The sequence below is a fragment of the Archocentrus centrarchus genome, chromosome 15 (assembly GCF_007364275.1).
Source record: "Archocentrus centrarchus isolate MPI-CPG fArcCen1 chromosome 15, fArcCen1, whole genome shotgun sequence".
Taxonomy (NCBI): Eukaryota; Metazoa; Chordata; class Actinopteri; order Cichliformes; family Cichlidae; genus Archocentrus; species Archocentrus centrarchus.
Window position 1 is genome coordinate 9,431,882 of NC_044360.1, and position 20,957 is coordinate 9,452,838.

At 39.1% G+C, this 20,957-nt stretch overlaps 2 protein-coding genes across 4 annotated transcripts; one reads left to right on the forward strand and one right to left on the reverse strand.

Moving 5' to 3' along the window:
- Window positions 1–7,020: 7,020 nt before the first annotated feature.
- On the reverse strand, window positions 7,021–10,291 carry fbxo5 (F-box protein 5). 2 transcript variants are annotated; one of them, XM_030748481.1, is made up of 6 exons: window positions 10,153–10,291; window positions 9,065–9,630; window positions 8,806–8,976; window positions 8,499–8,589; window positions 7,958–8,170; window positions 7,390–7,644 (listed from the first exon to the last, which is right to left on the reverse strand). In XM_030748481.1, exons 2-6 carry the CDS (start codon window positions 9,613–9,615, stop codon window positions 7,390–7,392), a joined length of 1,281 nt encoding a protein of 426 aa, XP_030604341.1. In that variant the 5' UTR covers window positions 9,616–9,630; window positions 10,153–10,291. The 2 variants fall into 2 exon arrangements, with proteins under 2 accessions (XP_030604342.1, XP_030604341.1); XM_030748482.1 differs by lacking the exon at window positions 10,153–10,291 and having other exon boundaries at window positions 7,021–7,644; window positions 9,065–9,615.
- Window positions 10,292–15,717: 5,426 nt separating this feature from the next.
- On the forward strand, window positions 15,718–20,186 carry mtrf1l (mitochondrial translational release factor 1-like). Of its 2 annotated transcripts, none has more exons than XM_030748313.1 (8): window positions 15,718–16,797; window positions 16,964–17,043; window positions 17,246–17,350; window positions 17,550–17,628; window positions 18,503–18,666; window positions 19,010–19,127; window positions 19,382–19,518; window positions 19,774–20,186. In XM_030748313.1, exons 1-8 carry the CDS (start codon window positions 16,398–16,400, stop codon window positions 19,984–19,986), a joined length of 1,296 nt encoding a protein of 431 aa, XP_030604173.1. In that variant the 5' UTR covers window positions 15,718–16,397; the 3' UTR covers window positions 19,987–20,186. The 2 variants fall into 2 exon arrangements, with proteins under 2 accessions (XP_030604173.1, XP_030604174.1); XM_030748314.1 differs by having other exon boundaries at window positions 16,742–16,797; window positions 17,268–17,350.
- Window positions 20,187–20,957: the final 771 nt, after the last annotated feature.

The window sequence follows — 20,957 nt, forward strand, 5'->3', positions numbered from 1 at the left end:
CACAAGTTTAGGTTGAAAACCTTTAGTAGGTGCACATTCTCCTCACTTAGCTCATACAACAAACAGCAGACATTATTTGATATCTGTTCTGCACACAGAAATAAAAGCCCCTTTTGATCTTTGTATCAGGTCCATTTAGTGGCTGAGTTTATGTTTACAGAGAAGAGACATGCCAGAGGAGATTATAATTGAGGATGCAAAAGTGTACCCTTTGTTGAAGTTTTTTAACCTTCAGTGTATAAAAGAGGTGTGGCACACAGCTGGAATATGTATATGCCACAGTGGGAGAATTCTTCAAATAACAGGTCCTTTCATATTTGTTTCAGTTATTTTTAGTTATTAAACTTACTGACCTTAAAAAAAGAGATATGTTGTCACATTAAATTAATTACAAGTGTCCCTCCTTAAATGTAAGAAAATGCCTTGAGCACTGTTACACTGTTACATCTTAGAACATATATACATCAGTAGCTAAATACAGCAGTAGTTAGGGTATATCAAAGGAATTTATTGTGCAGTTGTGCACTGCAAAATTAAGCTACAAAACCAGAATGTCCCATTTTCTGAAATGCCTGTTGTCTCAACTCCTCTCTTCTTGCAGCTCTGGTGGGAGGGACACAAGGAGAGGCATTGCGGGAACTGACTGGCCCTTCCCCATTAGTTTCACCTGCGTTTGATAGTTTCAGCTTTGGCCTCATCTCCAGTCAAGCTTTTATGTGTGTCTGTATGTGCGTATTCAGTTAGATCCATAAGTATTTGGACATTGACACAATTTTTGAAATCCACAACGGTGTAATTTAACTCAAATAAGTTGTGATTGAAGTGCAGACCTTTAGCTTTACTTGAAGAGGATTAACAAAAGTACTGGATTAACTGTTTTAGGAATTACAGCCACTTTTGTTTACATAATGCTCTATTTTCAGAGCCTCAAGAACAACTGGAGAAGCTAATGTCATTTTAAATATAAGGAGTTCTTTTAATACTTTGTTTAAAATCCTTTGCGGTCAATGACTCCCTGAAGTCTAGAACCCACGAACATCACCAAATGCTGTGTTTCCGCCCTTGAGATGCTCCACTAGACCTTTACTACAGCCCCCTTCAGTTGCTGCTTGTATTTTGGTCTTTATGTATTCAATTTGTCTTTAATAACTGAAAAGCATGCTCTACTGGGTTGAGATGAGGTGACTGACCATTGAAGAATATGCAATTTCTTTGCCTTGAGAAACTCTTGGGTTGCATTTGCAGCTTTGGGTCATTGTGCATTTGCACTGAGAAGTCTTTTGGCTGAATCTGAGCAAAGAATAAAACCCTGTACACTTCAGAATTCATCCTACTACTATCAGCAGACATGTCATTGAACACTAGTGACCCAGATCCACAGCCAGCCGGATATAACAATGCCTTAACACTGTGTCCCCCATGTTCATTAATCTTGGTGTCGTCTGTCCAAAGAGGGTTTTTTTTAGAACTATACAGGTCCTTTTGCATTTTCATAATGTCCTATTTTCAAACAGACAAATATCTATTAAAAAAAACATGGGGAAACAGACACATGCATGATAAGGGAAACACAGAGGGTAAAAAAATAAGGTAACACAGAAAATGGAAGAACTAGACATGTAAAAATATATAAACAATAAGCAAACTAAGAATCAAACAGAAAATATTTAATAGTAAAAAGAAGTTGAAAGTCCAAACTCAAAATGATGGGTCAAAGACCAAGGACCATGACAGACATATAAAAATTATTATGGTTTCTTTTTTAAACCAATGAAATCTGATTAGATCTGAAGAAATAACAGTAGATTTCTTTCATTAAAACCTGGTTTCCATTTACAATTACTTGGAATGGATTAGATAAGGGTTGAACTGTACAACATCACTAGATTAAATCAGAACTGACAAGAGTACAAGCAGTGAGGCTGTCACAAATTCAGAAATAAAAGCACACACACACACACAGTTGAAGCCAGACTGTCTAAACCCCTTAATTTAAGGGCAGATGTGAAAGACACCACGTATTACTAATAGTAACTCATTGCACAATTGTGTTTATTATTCAAGGCTGGATTACCAGCCAAGAAGAGCATGCAGTTCCCCATGGGGCCAAGACCTGCAGGGTCCCAAAATATGTACAACTAATGCACATCATGACTTGAATTATTAAGGATGTGTTTGCCTAATGCAGAGGGGCCCTGTGTCTATCAATGATGCCAATATTATTTCAGTGCATATTTTATTTTGTACTTGCACAATGCACTAAATAAATTTGAGCGTTAAAAAAAAATCACAAACATTTATAATGGGTGGTCAGTAAGCAAGCTGGAAAAGCCCATCATGGCTCATTTTGCCTCTGTGTTGTCAAATGAGTCAATCTGGTTCATCACTTGTTTCCCAAAGGATAATTTGGGTTTCCAGGCTGCATTTGTCATCAAAAGAAATTTGTTTATCATGAGACTTGGTAAGTACAGACATACTAAAATTTATTGGCTCATTACAGTTACAGCTGCTGAATGAGCACAGGGTAATATTTCCCACCAAAACGCATGAAATATATCAAGTTTCTCAATGCATGATGTTTCTCAAAGGGAGACTACAAACTTTCTCTGATGGATTAAGGTTACAAAACATTTTAGCCACCGTACGCTACAAGACTGCTTGCAGCACAGCAGTGAACTTGGTTTGTTTGTTGTGCTCTCTTCTTGATTCACTTCCTGTTTCATTCTTACTTTGCTGGAGGCGCTCGAATGACAGCTTAATTTCAGGGCTTTTACAGTTCAACTTTGGTGACACATGGCCAATTGACCTGTGGAAGTCACTGCGCATCAAGATCATCAACCTGAAAAACACACAGCTCACATGGTCCGGATGTTGCCTTGACATACACCAACCCCCGCTCCCTCTGTCCTGCGGCTAAAATGAGCTATTTATGCAAAAAAGCAGAAAAAGAGTGAACTTCAAAAGAAGCGGATAAAACACCAAAAATAATGATGGGAGAAACGGGAGAGGGATGATGGGAGAAAAAAAAAAGACATGGATTTCACCAAATGTTGGTAATTTATGTCATCAGGAGGCTTCAGGTCCAAACCTGCACACTGGGATTAAGTCACCATGGTGTCTGCTAAACACCTGTTTATTAACACACATAGTGAAACGCACACACACACACACACACACACAGCTGCAGAAGCCGAGCCTAATGACTTTTACAATAAGCAGCATCAGGTCTGATTGTGTTGGAGATGTGTCTCGGTGCGGCAGGCGATCAATAAAACTGGGGGATAAATGAGGCTTGGTTGCAGGGGGAGCAAAAGGCCACAGCACAGATTAATCAGCAGCCACTGCAGCAGCTCCATCAGCAGCTCTCACGTTTTACAAAATCGTCCATTTCGCTCCATCATCATGGCGTTTTCTTACATGTTAGGTGCACAGCTGCTGCTGTTCTCTCTGTCAGCACATCTGTGGCTCCTCGGATACTTTCAAGCCAAATCAATTTGATCATTTTTAGTCATTTTTAGACTGAAGTCTTGATTATGTCGTGTACTCAAAAAGAACCCCAAAAAAAAGTCATAAAATGAGACAATCACCTTTACCAGAGTAAAAAGCACCAATGTTTTTCTCTCAACTGACAGTTTTACGCCTGGTGGCTCATTCGAAGTGAGGACACAATAACAGGGCTCAGGTGTTATTAATAACATTAATAAGGATGGACCAATTTCATTGTGTCCCAAACACTGAAATAAGACGGCAAATACAAAACTTGGATCGTCTCTGGATGTGCTACAGCTGTCATTGCTTTTTAATCTGCACTTCTCCTGCCACAACATGCAAGATTTCCACTATCTTGATGCTACTAAAAAAGGGAACCGTTTTTTGATAATAAGATTGTTTAATTCAAAATGCCAAAATGAAAGAAACCAAACTGTAAACCTAAAACACAGAAAAGCTATTCCACGGTGAGCTCCAACAACCGCGCACCTGTAGTGCACTGAGGTTTTTCTGAGAACCAGCGGAGTTTTTGACGTCACAGGACATCTTACTGAACAGAAATAATTTCCATGCAAGGGCTAAATGAAAGTTAGCCCGTGTTTTTATGCGTCATCCCAACATACTACACACACACACACACACACACACACACACACACACACACACACACACACACAAACACACACACACACAGCAAGTCAGCGAGGAGAGAGAGAGAGAGAGAGAGAGGCGAGAGACAAATGGGCTGTTCTCCAAATGTCAGAGGCAATCATGTAATGTCAGTGATGCTATTTGCAGCTTCATAACTCTTCTAAACAAATGATGGCTGATACAAGCAAACATTTTTAAGGGGGAACTAAAGACATTTTTTTTTTCATCCCAGAAGGAGCTTTTCAAAGGCTTGCGAGGGTTTATTTTGAAAGGGTATTTTCCCAGAGTGCAAGGTCAGATTCTCAGTAATGAAGAAAACTCAAAAATTCAAATGCTGGGATTAAACTGACACCTTGGGTTTTGCAAGCACATTTCAAAAGCAGAGCTGAGTGAATGACAGATATTGAAAAATGATTCATATAATAATTTTGATAAATTTAATGCACTTTTGTGCATTACCTGTCTCTAATAATCTGTAAAACATTACATTTTTAGCAGTGCTCCTTCTTAAAACTGTTGTGTTCACAAGATACCAGTGAATGCTGCAGCATGGGTTTCCTCAGGTTCACCGTGGTGTTGTTAAGACCACTGAACATCGTGTACCACCCCTGCATGAGTACACAACCCCAAATAATTATGGTGGAACACCACTGAGGAAGATGGAGTCTAGGAGCTTCCCCAGCATAACAACATGTGGCAGAAAATGTATGAAACACCACCACCCTCACTAACTACATGTTGAGCCCTTCAGCAAGGAAAGGTGCACATTAATCTTCAGTGGTGATTCACAATTTTATTGCATCAGAGTTTAGCCATCTTTGCTGAGACCTGAAGAGGAAGCATCCCTCCAAGACAGCTCCTTTACGAGGAGCCAGTTGGATCCTTGAATTTCACTGGACTGTGGATATATGATGCTCATATAACAAGATAAAGAAGATTAATCTAGGTGAGGGAAAATAATTTGTTTATTTTGAATTTTCACTCTAATAAAAGGTTGTTGGACCATGAAATGAGTAATTAAAAATTTGAGGAAAATTATGTATGTTTGTGGTTAATGTCAACCCTCCCCTCTGGCCTGAACTTGCAAGATGAGCTCCAGTGATGGATTCATGAGTATAATGGCAGAAGGAAGGAGAGTATACTGTACTTAGCTGCAGAGCAAGACTTTCCATGTTTATCATCTGCATGATTCACCATGCTACCCTGCCACAATGAATTCACTGTTTAAAGAATGACTTCAGCTGACCCCTATACAAGACAATGTACATAGTATATACAGTATATAAAACTGCTGTCAGTGAGGCTACATAGAAACTCCTTTTTTGCAGAGTGAATACAATGTAAAGGTGTTTTTAGGTGAAACTGTCTGTTTCTGTGATTTGTGCCTGTCCTGGCAATTCTTGTTAGTCTGTTGCTCTTTATGCAACTTAATATGGCATTAAAATCAGACTTTTTAATCTATTTTATTTAAACAAAAGTAAAAAGATTTCACAAGAACAGAGCTTTGGCACTGAGAGACTATTTTAGATAAGTTATAGTCACAGTCATAGATTATGTCAATGAAAAGGAGATGGACAGGTAGCAAACAATGCTGCCCTCTGCTGAAAGAAATCCACACAGAATTTAAACAAACTGAAAATTTTCACATCTAATGCGTAAAAAATTGCCATGAAAAATCTTGCACTCGAGGCTGTATGTCAAATAGAGTGGCTCTGTGGAAAACCATGAAAAAGATAAATATTTTTCCATACTTAGGAGCTTTAAACACAATATTTGGTCTTATATTAAAAAGTTTTTCTGAGGTTTCTTGAAGCATAGTCTCAGAGTTGCATATTAAAGTTTATTTAATATTATTACATCTTAACAACTAAAAAAAAAAAAAATCCTTAGACTATTTTATTAAACCAACCACTTTGCTCTCAGAGTGCAACCTTACTTGTGGTTCCCAGAGTTTCAAAAAGTAGAAAATGAGGCAGCATTTTCAGCTATCAGGCCCCTCTCCTGTGGAAACAGCTCCCAGTTTGACACCATCTCCACTTTTAAGATTGGGCTTCAGACTTTCCATTTTGATAAAGTTTCTAGTTAAAGCTGAATCAGAAGCCCTTGGACCATCCCTTAGTTATACTGCTGTAGGCGATTTCCATTGAAACACTGAACATTTCTTTTCCCACTTTCTATGAATTTATATGCCACTATTGTTTGTCAGTTGTGTGCCATCTCCCATAGCTTGTGTTTTGTCCCTGGTCTCTATGTGCTTTTTCGCCTTAAATGGAGCTCCCACTCCAAGTCTGGTTCTACCAGAAGCCTCTTGGGAAGCATGGGATCATCTGATGGCTGAGGTTTTCCCTCTCCAATACTGTTGGTTCTATACCTTACTGTAAGTGTCTCAGGATGACTGCTATTTTGAAATGGCGCCATTAGATAAAATTGTACTGACTTATTGAAGTGTCAAACTGAACTAGGTAAAATTTTACATTTACACAGTTTGAGTTGGTATGTTTTTTTTTTAGCTCTAATACCACTTGGAATCAGAAAGACTGACATTTGGACCAGACAGGTGTGTGCACGTACACACAGCTCAAACTTATCCAGTAAGAGGGGCCTACTCTTTGCTTTTCACACTGTTAAAAAGTAGTATGGTCTATGACACACCACATATAAAAACTTATGGCAGCTTACCAAAAACACATCTCTTCTCATGGCAAATAAAAGTAATGACCATAGAAGGTATTTCCAGTTGCTGCAAGATGAATGCAGTGTTAAACACACACACACAAAAAATATAACACAAGGTGAGATTTTTTTTTTAAGCAACAATCTATTTACAGGAAATGCAGTACAATCCAATAAACCTAAGTACTTAAAATACTTCCTTCCTGAGGATCAAAATTTATTTAAAACTACTTAACAGCAAATTAAGAGTTACATTACAATATATTTACATACATTTGAATTAAAACAAAATAAAAGTCTTTATTTTTACTTTTGGCATATTCTCACAGTCAGGTTATATTTTGTGGTTGATTGTCTTTGTAGTTCTTTGAGTTTTTCTCTCAGTGTTGACTTCCATATACAAGTATTAGTAAAAGTGCATGTAGTGGAGCAAATTTCAGGAAAAACTTGTATAAAAACATTCCCCCTTGTCCGAAGTCTGGACAGTGCTACTGGAAACGCTCCCAGCTCAGAGGCAAACATCTCATTTAAAAAAAAAAAAAAAAAAGGCTGTGAATAAAATCGACAAAGCCTCAGTCACAAGCGCCTGATGTTTCTCTTGCTGCGAGCGCTCCCGGGTATGAGCGGAGCCGTCTTGTGGAAGTGGGCTCGGGGTGTCACGGTTCGGCAGGGGGTCGAGCCATGGAAAGCCTCTTGACAGCAGGTGCAGAAGACGAAGAGACAACTGAGGCTCGTGCACGTGGCCTTCTGAACCTCATCCAGATGTTTCGCTGGTGAGCCGCAGCGTCTGCAGGCACGAAGGGATTCGTGTTGCTTCAGAGTGCTGGCAGCCTGGACAGAACGAAACAGAGGCTTGTTAAAAACAAAGCTATAAAGAACATTAATGCATTTTCTACAGTGGAAAACATGTACTTGCTCTCCTTAGTTTTTAAACAATTTTATTTGGAAAGCTGATGTTCTGTTTGAATTAGAGAAGTTTCTGTACATTTATTGCAATCAGCGCTATTAAACCCAAAACCAAACAAAATCAGTGACACTATCTTAGCATTCAGCAAACTGTTTAGGTTTGTTTGCAGTGCTCTGATGCATCAAAGAAAAGATGAATCATTCTATATATATTAAAAAAAAAAAAAAAACAACTCACCTGCATGTACTCATCGAACCTGGAGTAGTGGGAGTTGGGTGTGCTGCCCTTCTGTGAGCTGGCAGCTCGTCTGGTGATAATACAGCTGGAAGAGGAGGATGAAGATTGAGCCTTTGAGGAAGCCATGGTCTGCATGCAGGACAGCACCACCCTGGAGACGGCCAAATCTCTCGTCAGACCAACACCCCTCTGTCTCAGAGAACTCCTTGATTCCTAAAAATTAATAAATAAGATATTAGCACATCTGTAGTTTATTAACAATCAGCTGCATATTGATATTGGCATTGTTAGAAAAAAAAAAAAGAACTAAATAAAAATGCTACTTTGGTCTCATTTATGCTGCTAATGCTTCTTCTATTATTGCTGTTGAGGGCCACCAGCTTAACTTTCCAGATATGCACAACTGTTTTTTAAATACCTTTGCAACCTATACTGTAAGTTGCAATCTTTAAGACATAAACTACTTGACAAGAATCTCACTGGTGGCCTGAAGCACAAAAGTGTCATCTGAATGTGTGTCATGTTGCACAAGTTTTCTCACCCTGAGTTCTTGCTCAGCTCGTTGGCACCTCCTCCTAGCTGCTGTGTCCTCACAGATGATCTTCCTCCAAGTCCTGCTCACTTTCTTACAGCTGTGAAGTGAGAAAAATGAACACATATTGAATAAGAGGTACAAAAATATCAGTTACAAAGATAAAAAAAAAAAAACAAAAAAAAAAACAAAAAGAAAAGAAATCTGGACAATTATTTTCATTAAATATTCCTCCAAAACTTTATTGCCAAACACGTATATTCAGATGGAACTATATCATAGCATCTGTACACAAAGTGAAGGATTTGTAGTTTACCTAACGAGGTCCAAGTCTTCCAGTAAGGCCAGGATGTTTGTCAGGATACATCTCATGTTTCTGGCCAGCAGACATTGAAAGATATCGACGTACTCCAAGCCCATCTGACGTCCAATCACCCGATCCAAAAGAAAATCATCTGCAACCTTTTGGACGATGCTCCAGTCATACCTAAAACAGAAAGGCAACCGCATTTTATAGTCACAAGTGTAAACCAATCCAGAGAAATACCCAATCAAAAGAAACATCAAAATCTTACCTCTTATTCTTGTCAAAGCTCTTAGCTAGCTCGTCACACACAACCCGCTGGAAGTTCAGTATAGGCAGGTTGGTGTTGCTGTGATGGTCGGAGGGGGTGGATGACAATGAGTATGCTGCAGTTCTTCTCCGAGGACGATCCACGGGAGTGCAGATTGCCTCCAGTTGACTAGGTGTGTTCTTTTCTTGACATTTTGAAGGAGAAGCAGCGGGCAGCACTACTGTGGGCTTTTCCAGGATGTGGTCATCCACTTCGTTCTCATGAGGACTCTCAATGTGACTGTTTTGCAGAGACAGATACCCGCTGTCCTCAAACTCCAGAGTCCTGTTGTGCACCATGCCAGTGCTGTTTTCCTTGTTGTGGATTGCACTGGTGTTCTTGGGAGAGAACACCACCGTGGTCACGCTTACAAGAGAGCACTGAGGTTTGATGGGGGAGGGCTCTTTTACCGGGGAAGTTTTGGGCTCCACAGCAGAGACTTTCTCCATATTGTTGGTTCTAGGAGAGTCGTACGCAAGATTCTTCATGATGATTCCCTTACAGTGAGACATATACTATGCAGATTTCTGCATAAAGAAGACAAATAAGATTATATTAGGTTTATAGGCGATGTACATGGATGAAAATAAGACCTCTCTGCGCAAGCTAACTAGCACACACATTGGCTTGACGGCAGTAAAATTAACTACTGAGCTACTTAATAAGGAATAAAGAAACTACATAAAGGTTGTTGTTCAACGGGAAACAAAGGTTGAAAACCCTTTAATAAGATGGTTTTCCAAGCTGTTGATTTTGGCGCGATGCAGATTTGGCGGAAATATAGCGATGACGTGAAGATACTCGGTTTTCACCCGTTTTTAGTTAAATTTCTTATTAAAATAACATGAAGTTTAATAAACAGGTGTGTGATCGGCGTTAAATTAAATTCGGTAACACTACCGAGCTACATTTAAGCGCTTACAGTTGGTAATGCGGTAAGTAGTTTGTAACTAAGAAGCTGCTTACGAGGTACTCTCCATACTGCAAGCGGAACAATTCCGCTACCGAGAACTGTTAGAAGGTCAGAAACAGTACACGACCCGTCTTACCTTACGGTTGTGATATCGTTATCCAACAAAGTCTTCTTAAAAGCGCAGAAGTGTCGTTTTGCCTCACGCCCGTTCCTCTGAAATTAAATGCTCCTCAACTGAAAATCCGCCAGACTCTGCTTCTCTTTTGAAATCGGTGCGCAAAAGGCGCAAACCAATCACAATGCGGGGGGGGAGGTTACCTCTTTAAAACGCCAACCAATGAGAGCTGGCGTCAGTCTTCCTTGACGTCACCACGCAATGAACGTGCTCACAGTGCGAAACTGATGAAAAAGATATGGCCTTTCTGAGCGCCTTTCCGCTTTTGAAACCAGTGTAAACAAAGCCATTTCTCACGTAATTAAGCATAAGAAGTAGCTAAACACTAGCCGATTTGAAAATCGGGCTATGAAATTGGTATATTTTTGCACATAGTAGATTTTGTTGTCAACAAACACGCAAACACAAAAAAAAACATTTCTAAATATATATTTTCTAAGGCACGTCATGGTACACAATTAAACGTTTAAAATCTTTTTAAAGTTAGTATGTTGGTTGTCTTCATGATGCAGCTTGAATTTCGAGTTATTATTGAATAGTTTTATGTTGCTTATAGTATAAAATAAAAGTAGGGATGCTGAAATACTGAGCTATAATCGGTAGCTGATACCGACATGTATAGATAATTTGTTTCGATGTTAATTAATCCGATGACGTGCCGGGGGGGGAATTAAAATCATATCTTGATCGCACAATCTTTGAGCAATTAGACAACAGATAACTAATGGCCATAGCTTTATCAGCTCATTAACAATTTAATTATCAATTCATTATTTAGAGATAGCTGGATCAATATATCAGTGCATTAGTACAAGTAGGTTCCTTTTTAAGTTTGTGAAAAGCTGAAAGACCCACAGTAATGGTGTTTATTTAGTGCAGCTGATGAATCTTTGTGACTGAAATGCTGCATTTTTACAAACTTCCCCATTTCAGGATGCCTCAAACTTTTAAACAGAAACAGGAATAGTGGTCAACTGAGCTTTATTGAGCCAATTCTTATATGTGGGAAACATAAATATGACATTCTTTTCCCCACTTCTGCTAGAATTTCCACTGCTTGACAAACAAAAGATCTATAGACTGATAATCTCCAGGACAGTTAAGTTCACACCCTGGCTGGAATGTGTTAAGTGGGTTTTTCTCTGAAACCAGTGGGGGAAGCTGGGGGGGATGTACTGTCGGCTTATATCAGACAGTCTCTCAGCTGTTTCCTTTTATACTTTTCAGTTATTTAAGTCATAACCAGACATTAAGATGTCTGTGTAATGATAATAAATTTAAAAGACAGTGAAACAGAGGAAATGTTGAACAACTGGGGGAAACATGAGAAAGGGTCGGTAAAGCTGTATGTGTGGGTCAATTTGCATACTGGAGGACATTCTAGTGAGTTTAGTCCCTTGATCCTGTTTTCAAACTCTAATTCACAGGTCTAGTCATTCTGGTTGAAACCTGTCCCAGATACATTTCAAAACAGTTTAAAGTCAACAGAAATGCTCAAGTGACCTCATTTAAATGGTCTTGGAAAGGCTACAAAGATCATTTTTTTAGTTTGCTTTGCAGCATTCACAGTAATGAATGCTGCAAAGCATTCACAGTATTGTTCTTGTACTCCAAAAACCTTCGGTCGCTAAAAACTCAAGCAGCGTTTAGGCTACAGACACCGTTCTGGTATCAAAACGTTTTAAGATTAAGATTAAGATAGTGTTTATTTGTCACATGCACAGTTATACACAGTACAATGCACAGTGAAATGTATTTTGTACCTGCAACCATATATACACACACATATAAATAAGAAGAATAAAAATAAAAAAGTAATTCACACTATACACTATACTCTATATACTATACACTATACACACTTTTACGTGGAATTATAGATTATAAATTATAATATTTACATTGTGCAATAATGGTCCAGTTAAGGCTCAGAGTTTAGCAGACAGATGGCTTGTGGGTAAAAACTCTTCTTCAACCTTTCAGTCTTAGCCCTCAGGCAGCGGTAACGCCGGCCTGATGGGAGCAGGGAGAAGAGAGAGTGTCCGGGGTGGCTGGGCTGTTTTAGGATCTTCATGGCCCTCAGCCTGCACTGCTTGGTGTAAATGTCCTGCAGGTTGGGGAGGGTGGTTCTGATGGTCCGTTCAGCTGAACGAACCACCCTTTTTAGGGCCATGAAGTCCTGCTTGGTGCAGTTTCCCATCCAGGTGGTGATGCTCCCACGCATGTTCTGGAGATTTATGCTATTACTTTTCTTTTTTGTAACCTTTATACTTTTTAAGATATTGAACTTTTTATAATCTTCATTTTTGCCATTCCAAATGAATGGGGAAGTTTCAGATCCTTTTAAAATCCTTTCAGGCTTTAAAAGCTAATAACTTCAGCATACTTTCAGCTAGAAAAACCATTTAAGCTTTAAAATGAAGCCAAGCCTTTCAGCTATTCAGCTATTACTTGGTGTTTTAAAATCTTTTACGGTTTAAGCACAGTGAGCGTTTAAGTTTAAGGTGTTTTTTTTCCAGCCGTTTCAGAGTTTATAATGGTTGTGTATTGCGTTTGCTAGAGTGGGAGACTTCAAAACTTTCAGGTGGAAAATTTATTTTTAAACTGCCACTGTGTCCACTCTTTGCGCTACAGCCATCATTTTCCAACTCCTTCATTAACCTCCATAGTAATTTCAGAGAGGTGATTTTCTCCAAAGCAGAAATGAGCACCTTTTTTAGGTGCCGTTTACACGAGACCGTTTTCATTTTGAAACGGTGGCGTTTTGATGCGTTTCGGCCTTGCGTTTACACGACAACGGTGTCGTTTTGATGCGTTTCGCCCTCCTGTTTACACGACAACAGAGTGAAAACGATGTGTTTCAGAAACGGGGTCCAGAGTGGAGCGTTTCAGAAACGCACCGGCTTGCGTTTTCGTGTAAACACTTGAAACCGGGGTGATTTGAAAACGCTGGACTCGCACATGCGCACTATGGTTGCGACGGCCAGTTTTTCGCGCACGCGCAAACTGATAAACAGCACTCGCGGATTCACAAGTGCTTCTTATGCTTTTCCTGTGTTTTTACCGTTTTGTAATTCAGCGTTGTGTGCAGCAGCGATCCAACCTCATCATCTGTCCACACAAAACCTCTCACATTGGCCGTTTTGTAAGTAATGAACAATTTGCCGCACTACCTACTGTGTCACTCCACGCATGCGCGTCTTGCGTAAACAAACTGCAAAGAGAAAACCAACGCCAACTTGTGGCCTGGCATGGGAACTACATCGTTTTCATCGTTTCACATGTCCTCGTGTAAACGCGGATCGTTTCTGAAACGCCATCGTGTAAACGAAAGGCTGAAACGCATCAAAACGACACCGTTTCCAGTGAAAACGGCTTCGTGTAAACGGCACCTTAAACTGCTCCCACGGCCACACTTTTGAGCCCAGGAAAATAAAAATTACACCACTGTTTAGAGCAGGTCCTTGTGACGCTCACAGTTAAAAAATGATTTTGATAGAAGCTATGGTTTTTGACTTAGAAGCAGTTATTTGACAGGTGCGCCGAGGCAAATTTGACAGAGTGCATGCATCTCAGCAGGTAAGCAATGCACCTGGCAGGTGTTTTCAATTTGTGCATTTACAAGCATTCAGCTTGGCACAGCTCTCCAATATGTATGCTTGCAAACCTCACTGCTTGTGTGACACTACTGTTGGCTCAGTGGTAGAAAAGGAGACCATCAATGCACAAGAAGCAGATAGAGCAGGTTCAAGTCCCACTTTACTCCAAACTTTTGAGCATTGAGCATTCATTCACCAGCTTAAACTCTTTCAGCCAGATTTAAGCTCTTTGGAGCATTTCCTGGCATTTCAGCTAGAGACACCATTTAGGCTTTAAAATAAAGCCAAGCCTTTCAGCTATTCAGCTGTCCAGCAGTCCAGCTGTTCAGCAGTTCAGCTATTCAGCTGTCCAGCAGTCCAGCTGTTCAGCAGTTCAGCTATTCAGCAGTTCAGCTGTCCAGCAGTCCAGCTGTTCAGCTGTGATTTGAAATAGAATATCTTCAGCATACATTCAGCTAGAGACACCATTTAAGCTTTAAAATAAAGCCAAGCCTTTCATCTATCCAGCTGTTCAGCAGTTCAGCTATTCAGCAGTTCAGCAGTTCAGCTGTTGAAGCTCATTCAGCAAATAAAGTTTCAGCTCTTTGAAGCGTTTCTTAACATTTCAGCTGCAATCTTTCAGCTTGCAGCATTCACAGTGCATTTTCTTCAGGAAATGCTTTTTCTAGTTTAAATTAGTAATTTGGTTAAATTTGGGTGGGGGTGGGGTGGGGGTGGGGGGCCTACAGCTCACATGCAATATCAGTGACTCCAAACCCCATGAGAGGTTACCTGAAACTCCCCACCAGTCAATTAAAACTTAAGTAGCCTTTGTAATTAGTGGTGGCAGGATTATACAAGTCTAATTAGTTTCACCAATTAGATACAAAAAGTAAGATAAACCTACAATGCACAAAAAATAGAAATGCACTCAAATTAAGTTTGTTACTCATCATCATTAAATCCCCGACTGTGATGATCCCCACTAAATTTTCCCCTTTGCCTTTAAAATTTTTTGTGTGTTTTTTTTATTTTAAAAGTGTCATTTTACAAGTTAAAATTCTGAAAGCAGGCGTGATGTTGATTAATGATTGTTTACCTCAGTGAACACAGAAAATAATATTCATTTTTGATATTTTATACCAGTTTTAGAAAAGAGGGTGCATTTATCTTAGTGATCAATGATTTATTACATTAAAATAAATTCATTAAAATGTATTTCTTAAACACAATTTCTGGCAGTATCTCTTATATTTATATTTGTCTTGTCCCTTTGAGTAATATTTACTCGATAGGACAAGGCTTTTTATTTTCTTGCCAACTTAATCAAGGGTGAAAAATTTAGTAAATTTAATGATTAATATTAACTTGGATCATTGTTCACAGAAGAAGATTCTTGTGAATTTAACTTTATACCATAAATTGTCACTAGTTATCTTTTGCCGTGTGAATTGTTTTGTTAGTGTGTGCTCAAACTATCATATGATATGTAATGATTGCTGTGACAACAATCATTATTTACATTTGGACCATTTTTAGACAAATTGGAGATAGTCAAGCAGACAGCCCAGAGTGATTTGAGATGGAATGACCCCAGTGCAAATATCTCAAACTATCTTCAGGATTAATTAATTAAATAGTCATAATGAAATCAGAACAGAATGAAAAAGGTAAAATAAAGGTAGACATTACTACAATAAGCATGCATGGCCTAGTAGGCCTACTGTGACATAACCTGAGGGGAACAGCAGGATTTGATTATATTATTATTATTATTATTTACCACCTGGAAAGAGAAATGCAAAATCATATTATGGGAAGTGAGATTATATAATCTGAACTAGTAAACAGCTGATTCCAGACCATGTGGAGTAGCCTGTGCTTCAGTTTCTCGTATTTATTAAAGTCACGTCCAATACACAGCACAATCCAGAAGGTGGCAGCAGTTTACCGTAAAGCTGTTTGCCAACCGAAGAAAATACCAGAAAAGAAGAAAATATTCAATATGTCTGCGCCCTTCAGGAAGGTGGGAAAGAAGCGGGCTGTTCGTAACTAATGCTAATAATCAGTTTCTAAACCGTGTTTAAATTATTTAGGACTGGAGCCTGTTTCGCTATAGCCACCGCTAACGGGACAAAATGGACGGAGGCTTTTGGCAGTTGGAAGTTTGATTTCAGGATCACATTGAGCTAGCTGGGAATCTTCAGTGAGCTGTTTACCTTATCAGATTTTAATATATTGTTTATGTCGAAATTCACCTTAAGTGCAAAAACACCGGCCAGCAGTCAAGTTTCATCAAAGATTTTCTAAATCCAAACGAATAATGTGTCGTTGGGTTTAGCAGTCACACCACTGACTCGAAACTGTTACAAAATTGAAAGATTCGTGAAAATAAAGTTATCACTGTCGTATTATATACAAACCGAATCAAAGGATTACTTTCCGGTGTACTGGCTCTATCTCATTATCATCTGGGGGGAATGTATTTTTGTTAAAACATAAATAAATACTAAATCTGACATTTTCTGAATGAAATTTTGGCCAAATGGACTAGAGGAAGGCAAAAACCAAGTCATATAACGGTCTGTTTGCTACACTGTGAACCTGCCACCTACATCTACATGTAAAATGGCTTACAGAAGACTTGTAAACTGTGTGCTGAGAGGAAAAGCATCTGCCTATAATCTATGGATACCTCGTTTTCAAAAACCGCAACATTTCTTAGGCCAAACTGTTGAAAATAGAACTACAAGGACTCTTTACATCAGTACGCCACTGATGGTGAAGTTGCTATCGGTGAATGAGCTTTTTGGCAGGAAGTCTCTGCAGGAGCACCTGAAGAAGACAGAGGCAGAGTACAGCGAATCTTTACAAGCTCTCAGTGTCAATGTGGGTGAGGAGCAGTGCGGCGAGGATGAACTGAAGGCCAAGAGGACCAAAGTGTCCCTGCTGGCTCCTCTTATCCAGACCATCAAAGAGCTGGACTCCAAGCAAAAAGAGATTGCAGAGACTGAGATGCTCCTGAAAGGTTTGTGGAGAAAGATGTCAAGTTACTAAGTCATAGGTGCTTTTACTTTGTGAGAGCAGCATCAGGAAGATTACTCTGAGATCATGGTCAAAAAAATAGAAAATTCTGGCAACATTTCTGGCTGCATGCTGCTCCGATTTACTGTATGTTTGTTTTTCCCTCAAAGATGAAGACCCATCTTTGCGAGAACTGGCTGAGGTGGAGAGAGAAGGTTGTTTGGAAGATATTCAAGCTCTTAGACAAAAGGTAGAACTATGATTTTTCACTTTTGTGTAAAAACAGCAGAAGAGAAGACTTTGTGATATTAAAGTTTCACCAGAACTATTGTTAAATGTTAATGAGCACACTGACAGTGTTTCTGTTTTGCAGTTTCAGTGTCATTACACTTGCCACACAGCTGACGCATTATCACATCTCTCTTTGTTAATCAACTTGGATCATCAATCAGATTTTGGATCTATTGATTCCAGAGGAGGAGACTGATCTGAGTGACCTAATCCTGGAGGTCACCGCTGGTGTCGGGGGTCAAGAAGCGATGCTGTTCACTGCCGAGGTCAGAAAATACATATGCATATGGGTTATTTTAAACTCCTCTTGGAGCACATTTAATATTGGTACTGGAGCGCACCAAAACAGGATTTTTACATCATGAATGCTCCTATTCACAGAAGCATGTGCCACCTGCAATAAAGAATAAAGGGAAAAGGTTTTTTTTCTATATCCCAACTTTCATGTCCTCCTCTCCTCTTAAGGTCTTTGACATGTACCAGGGCTTCGCTCAGCACCACAGCTGGTCCTTCGATGTCCTGGAGTACACGACCAGTGAGCTAGGTCAGTGAACACAGTCACTTTGATTACAAGCATAATGAAGAGTCAGAATCTTCCACACATTTAGTTTTTCAGCTTCATGTAAATTTTTAATTTCTGTCGTATTAGGGTTAACCCTTTTAAGAAAAGCCTAATTACTGTTGTGATCAGAAATTTACATACACTCATCATGGGATGAATGTCATGGTCATTTTGGCCTTTTAATGGTCTCTTTGACCCGTTCTTTTTCTGGGGTGGAACATCTTTGATGACTTTAGAAAACAGGAATTGGGCGCACAAGTTTGAATTGCATCAGACTTATTTTTATCAGTGGTCTCAATCATGTGGTCATTTTAATGCTTTAGTAAGGAGATTCTGTTGTTTAGTGTCTGTCAGAATCAGTGAACTCACGTTCATGTGTCGCTTCCACATAAAAGGATGGCTTTTGGTAGTTTTTCAGCTAGTGACTGAAATACAGGGTGTGAGATGACATATGAAAAATAAACTATATTTTAAAAATGTATTCAAATAAAAAAGTATGTTTACAAAAAAAAAGGCAAAGTCCCGAGGTTTTACTTTTTTAATATTTCAATACCTGATACCAAACACAAGGGGGAGATCTTGCTGTGCCACAGAAAAGGTCGATTTTTTTTTTTTCAATCTAAAAGCATACACCAAATCAAATACTTTAATCATACTGTTAATTTAGGGCAACTCTGGCAAAAGCCTTACATTGGGTGGTGATCTAATACATTTTTAAGCACTGTATACTATCAAAATACTAAACACTGTCTTTGACCTGAGCCTCTAAATTGCACCAGTTTGTACTGAGAATATAAAGCAAATCTACCTGCTTACATCAGCTGACTGTTGATATTTACTGCTCACCTATAACCAGGTGGACTACGTCACGCCTCAGCTAGTATCAGTGGGCCTCAGAGCTACAAAAGGATGAAGTTTGAGGCTGGGGTTCATCGAGTTCAGAGGGTTCCCAAGACTGAAAAACAGGGTCGGATGCACACCAGCACCATGACTGTGGCTGTGTTGCCCCAGCCCACTGAGGTATGACTGCACTGGATAGATGGATGGTGCAAATCCAAACAAAGAGGCTGTTAAAACAGCTCCATTTACTCAAAGAAATCATCAAAAAATTGCCAGAATATGAATGATTATTTTATTTTGCTTTAACTCAAGAGATTTAGATTCTATTTTTTGCTCCCATTTGCCCATTTCTTGTTTGTTTTTTAATATGTAATTAAGGAGTTTTGTTGTTTTCAGCTGCTTATATACATATATATATATATATATATATATATATATATATATATATATATATATATATATATATATATATATATATATATATATATATATATAAGTTATGGATTGTGTGTGTTCTTGTCAGATCTCTTTTACAATAAACCCAAAGGACCTGAGGATAGACACTAAGAGGGCGAGTGGAGCTGGAGGTCAACATGTCAATACCACAGACAGCGCAGTCAGAATAGTTCATCTTCCTACAGGTAAAACCTGGAAACAGCACATGACTGAATGCATTTCATAGCAAATGTGGGTTTTAGGGCATCTTTCAATCTTTTCCCAAATTGGAAAAAGTCTATTTTTGATAGACTCTTAAAAAGAGGTGACAAAGTGGTGATTGAATAGGATTTTTTGTTTCAATGTACCACCTTTTGACAACCAAAAGTGTTTAACATAAATACAAGTCAACATTCATGCAATAACGTAGAGCTTTAATGCATGCTTGTGCATTGGGCAGGTGTGGTAGCAGAGTGCCAGCAGGAGCGGTCCCAACTGAAGAACAAGGAGAAAGCCATGAAGGCTCTGAGAGCAAAACTGTACAGCATGAAGCTGGAAGAGGAGACCAGCAAACGCTACAACCAGCGGAAAATACAGGTGGGACACAGTGAGATACAAAGGACAGTTAAAGGTAACCCACAGGCGGAGACAATAAAATATAAAATACAGATGCAATGCTGTCTTCCTAAAATACTGATATGATATTGAATGTGACTGGTTAATGTCAAAATATAATGAAAACACAGATGGTATATTAATGGTTTTGTTGCTGGGAAGAATAAACAATACAAAAATTCTGAAACAATGCGTGAAAAATGAATGAAAATTGAAAGCATGCTTTGCCTCCTCCAGATTGGCACTAAAGGCAGATCAGAGAAGATTCGGACCTACAACTTTGCCCAGGATCGTATTACAGACCACCGGATCGGCATGACTCTGCACGATGTAAAAAGCTTCCTGCTGGGAGAAGATCTTCTGGACGAGATGAACTCCTCACTTCAAGAGTTTTCCGACCAGGAGACTCTCATGGAACTGCTGGGAGAAAACAGTCAGGACAGCTCATGAGTTTGTCTCTGACGGGATGGAAATGTCTCTGTACATTTTTCAAATAACGCTGTAATGTTGGTCATTCCTTGACTGCGAAAGATGTGTGGGAAAGAGAAAACGATGCATTGTGAGGGGGCACAAGTCTCAATATTCCTGCTAATACATGTCCAGAAGTGGCAAATAAAATGACTGAATTGCGCAGTTATCATAAAGTGTTTTTGATAACTCATTAGTTGAGAGAAAGAGAGATACTGTAATTGCAACACATTTCACACAACAAATTCTGCCAGAACACAAAATCCATCTACTGTTCTAACTAAAATAACAGTAGATGGCCTCTCCAGTGATTGTCTCATGCACATCTGGCAGCCTTCAAATAAATGGGTCACGATCCATGATCCCCAACCCAACCCCCATTCATGCTTCAACGAGGTCTTCGCAGCAGATGGACCCACATATTTGATTTGGCACAGATTTTACACCAGATGCCCCTCCTGTTACAACGCTCCCATTTATCCAGGCTTTGTGACCTCTCCTGGTCTCAAACCAGGGATGGATTCTGCATTTTAGGCAAACGTGTTAACCACTACATGATGGAGACATGGCAGCAGAATTTATAAAGTTGTTCCACCACTGTGCAAAACAGTCAATACAAGATGCTGTTTAATCTCCTGCAGTGCCAGTGATCATCTAATGTAATCTAAATTTATATGAGGGCACAGGGTGGCAAAAAGTAAAATAAATTTTAATATTATGACTTCCTGTGCCCCTTGTTAGCCACTTCATTTTTAAAAACAAATCCTGTTCTTGGGATGTGGCTTTGGGATTTTCTCAAATTCAACCAAAACTATCTAAGTTATAACTATCTCTGTCTTTTTGTTTGCAGGATTTGGGGTTTTGTGCTTTCTTATTATATGAAAAAATATGTTAAATACATTAAATGAACGACCCTAAATCACATTTGCACTTAAGATAGTAAACAGTGTATC

Coding starts and splice junctions, on each gene's coding strand:
- fbxo5 (XM_030748482.1), bottom strand. CDS start 9,615: ATGTCTCACTGTAAGGGAATCATCATGAAGAATCTTGCGTACGACTCT. Junction 8,590..8,805: donor GAAGACTTGGACCTCGTTAG/GTAAACTACAAA, acceptor CTCACTTCACAG/CTGTAAGAAAGTGAGCAGGA. Junction 7,645..7,957: donor GGTTCGATGAGTACATGCAG/GTGAGTTGTTTT, acceptor CGTTCTGTCCAG/GCTGCCAGCACTCTGAAGCA.
- mtrf1l (XM_030748313.1), top strand. CDS start 16,398: ATGGCTTACAGAAGACTTGTAAACTGTGTGCTGAGAGGAAAAGCATCT. Junction 17,629..18,502: donor GTACACGACCAGTGAGCTAG/GTCAGTGAACAC, acceptor ACCTATAACCAG/GTGGACTACGTCACGCCTCA. Junction 19,128..19,381: donor AATAGTTCATCTTCCTACAG/GTAAAACCTGGA, acceptor TGCATTGGGCAG/GTGTGGTAGCAGAGTGCCAG.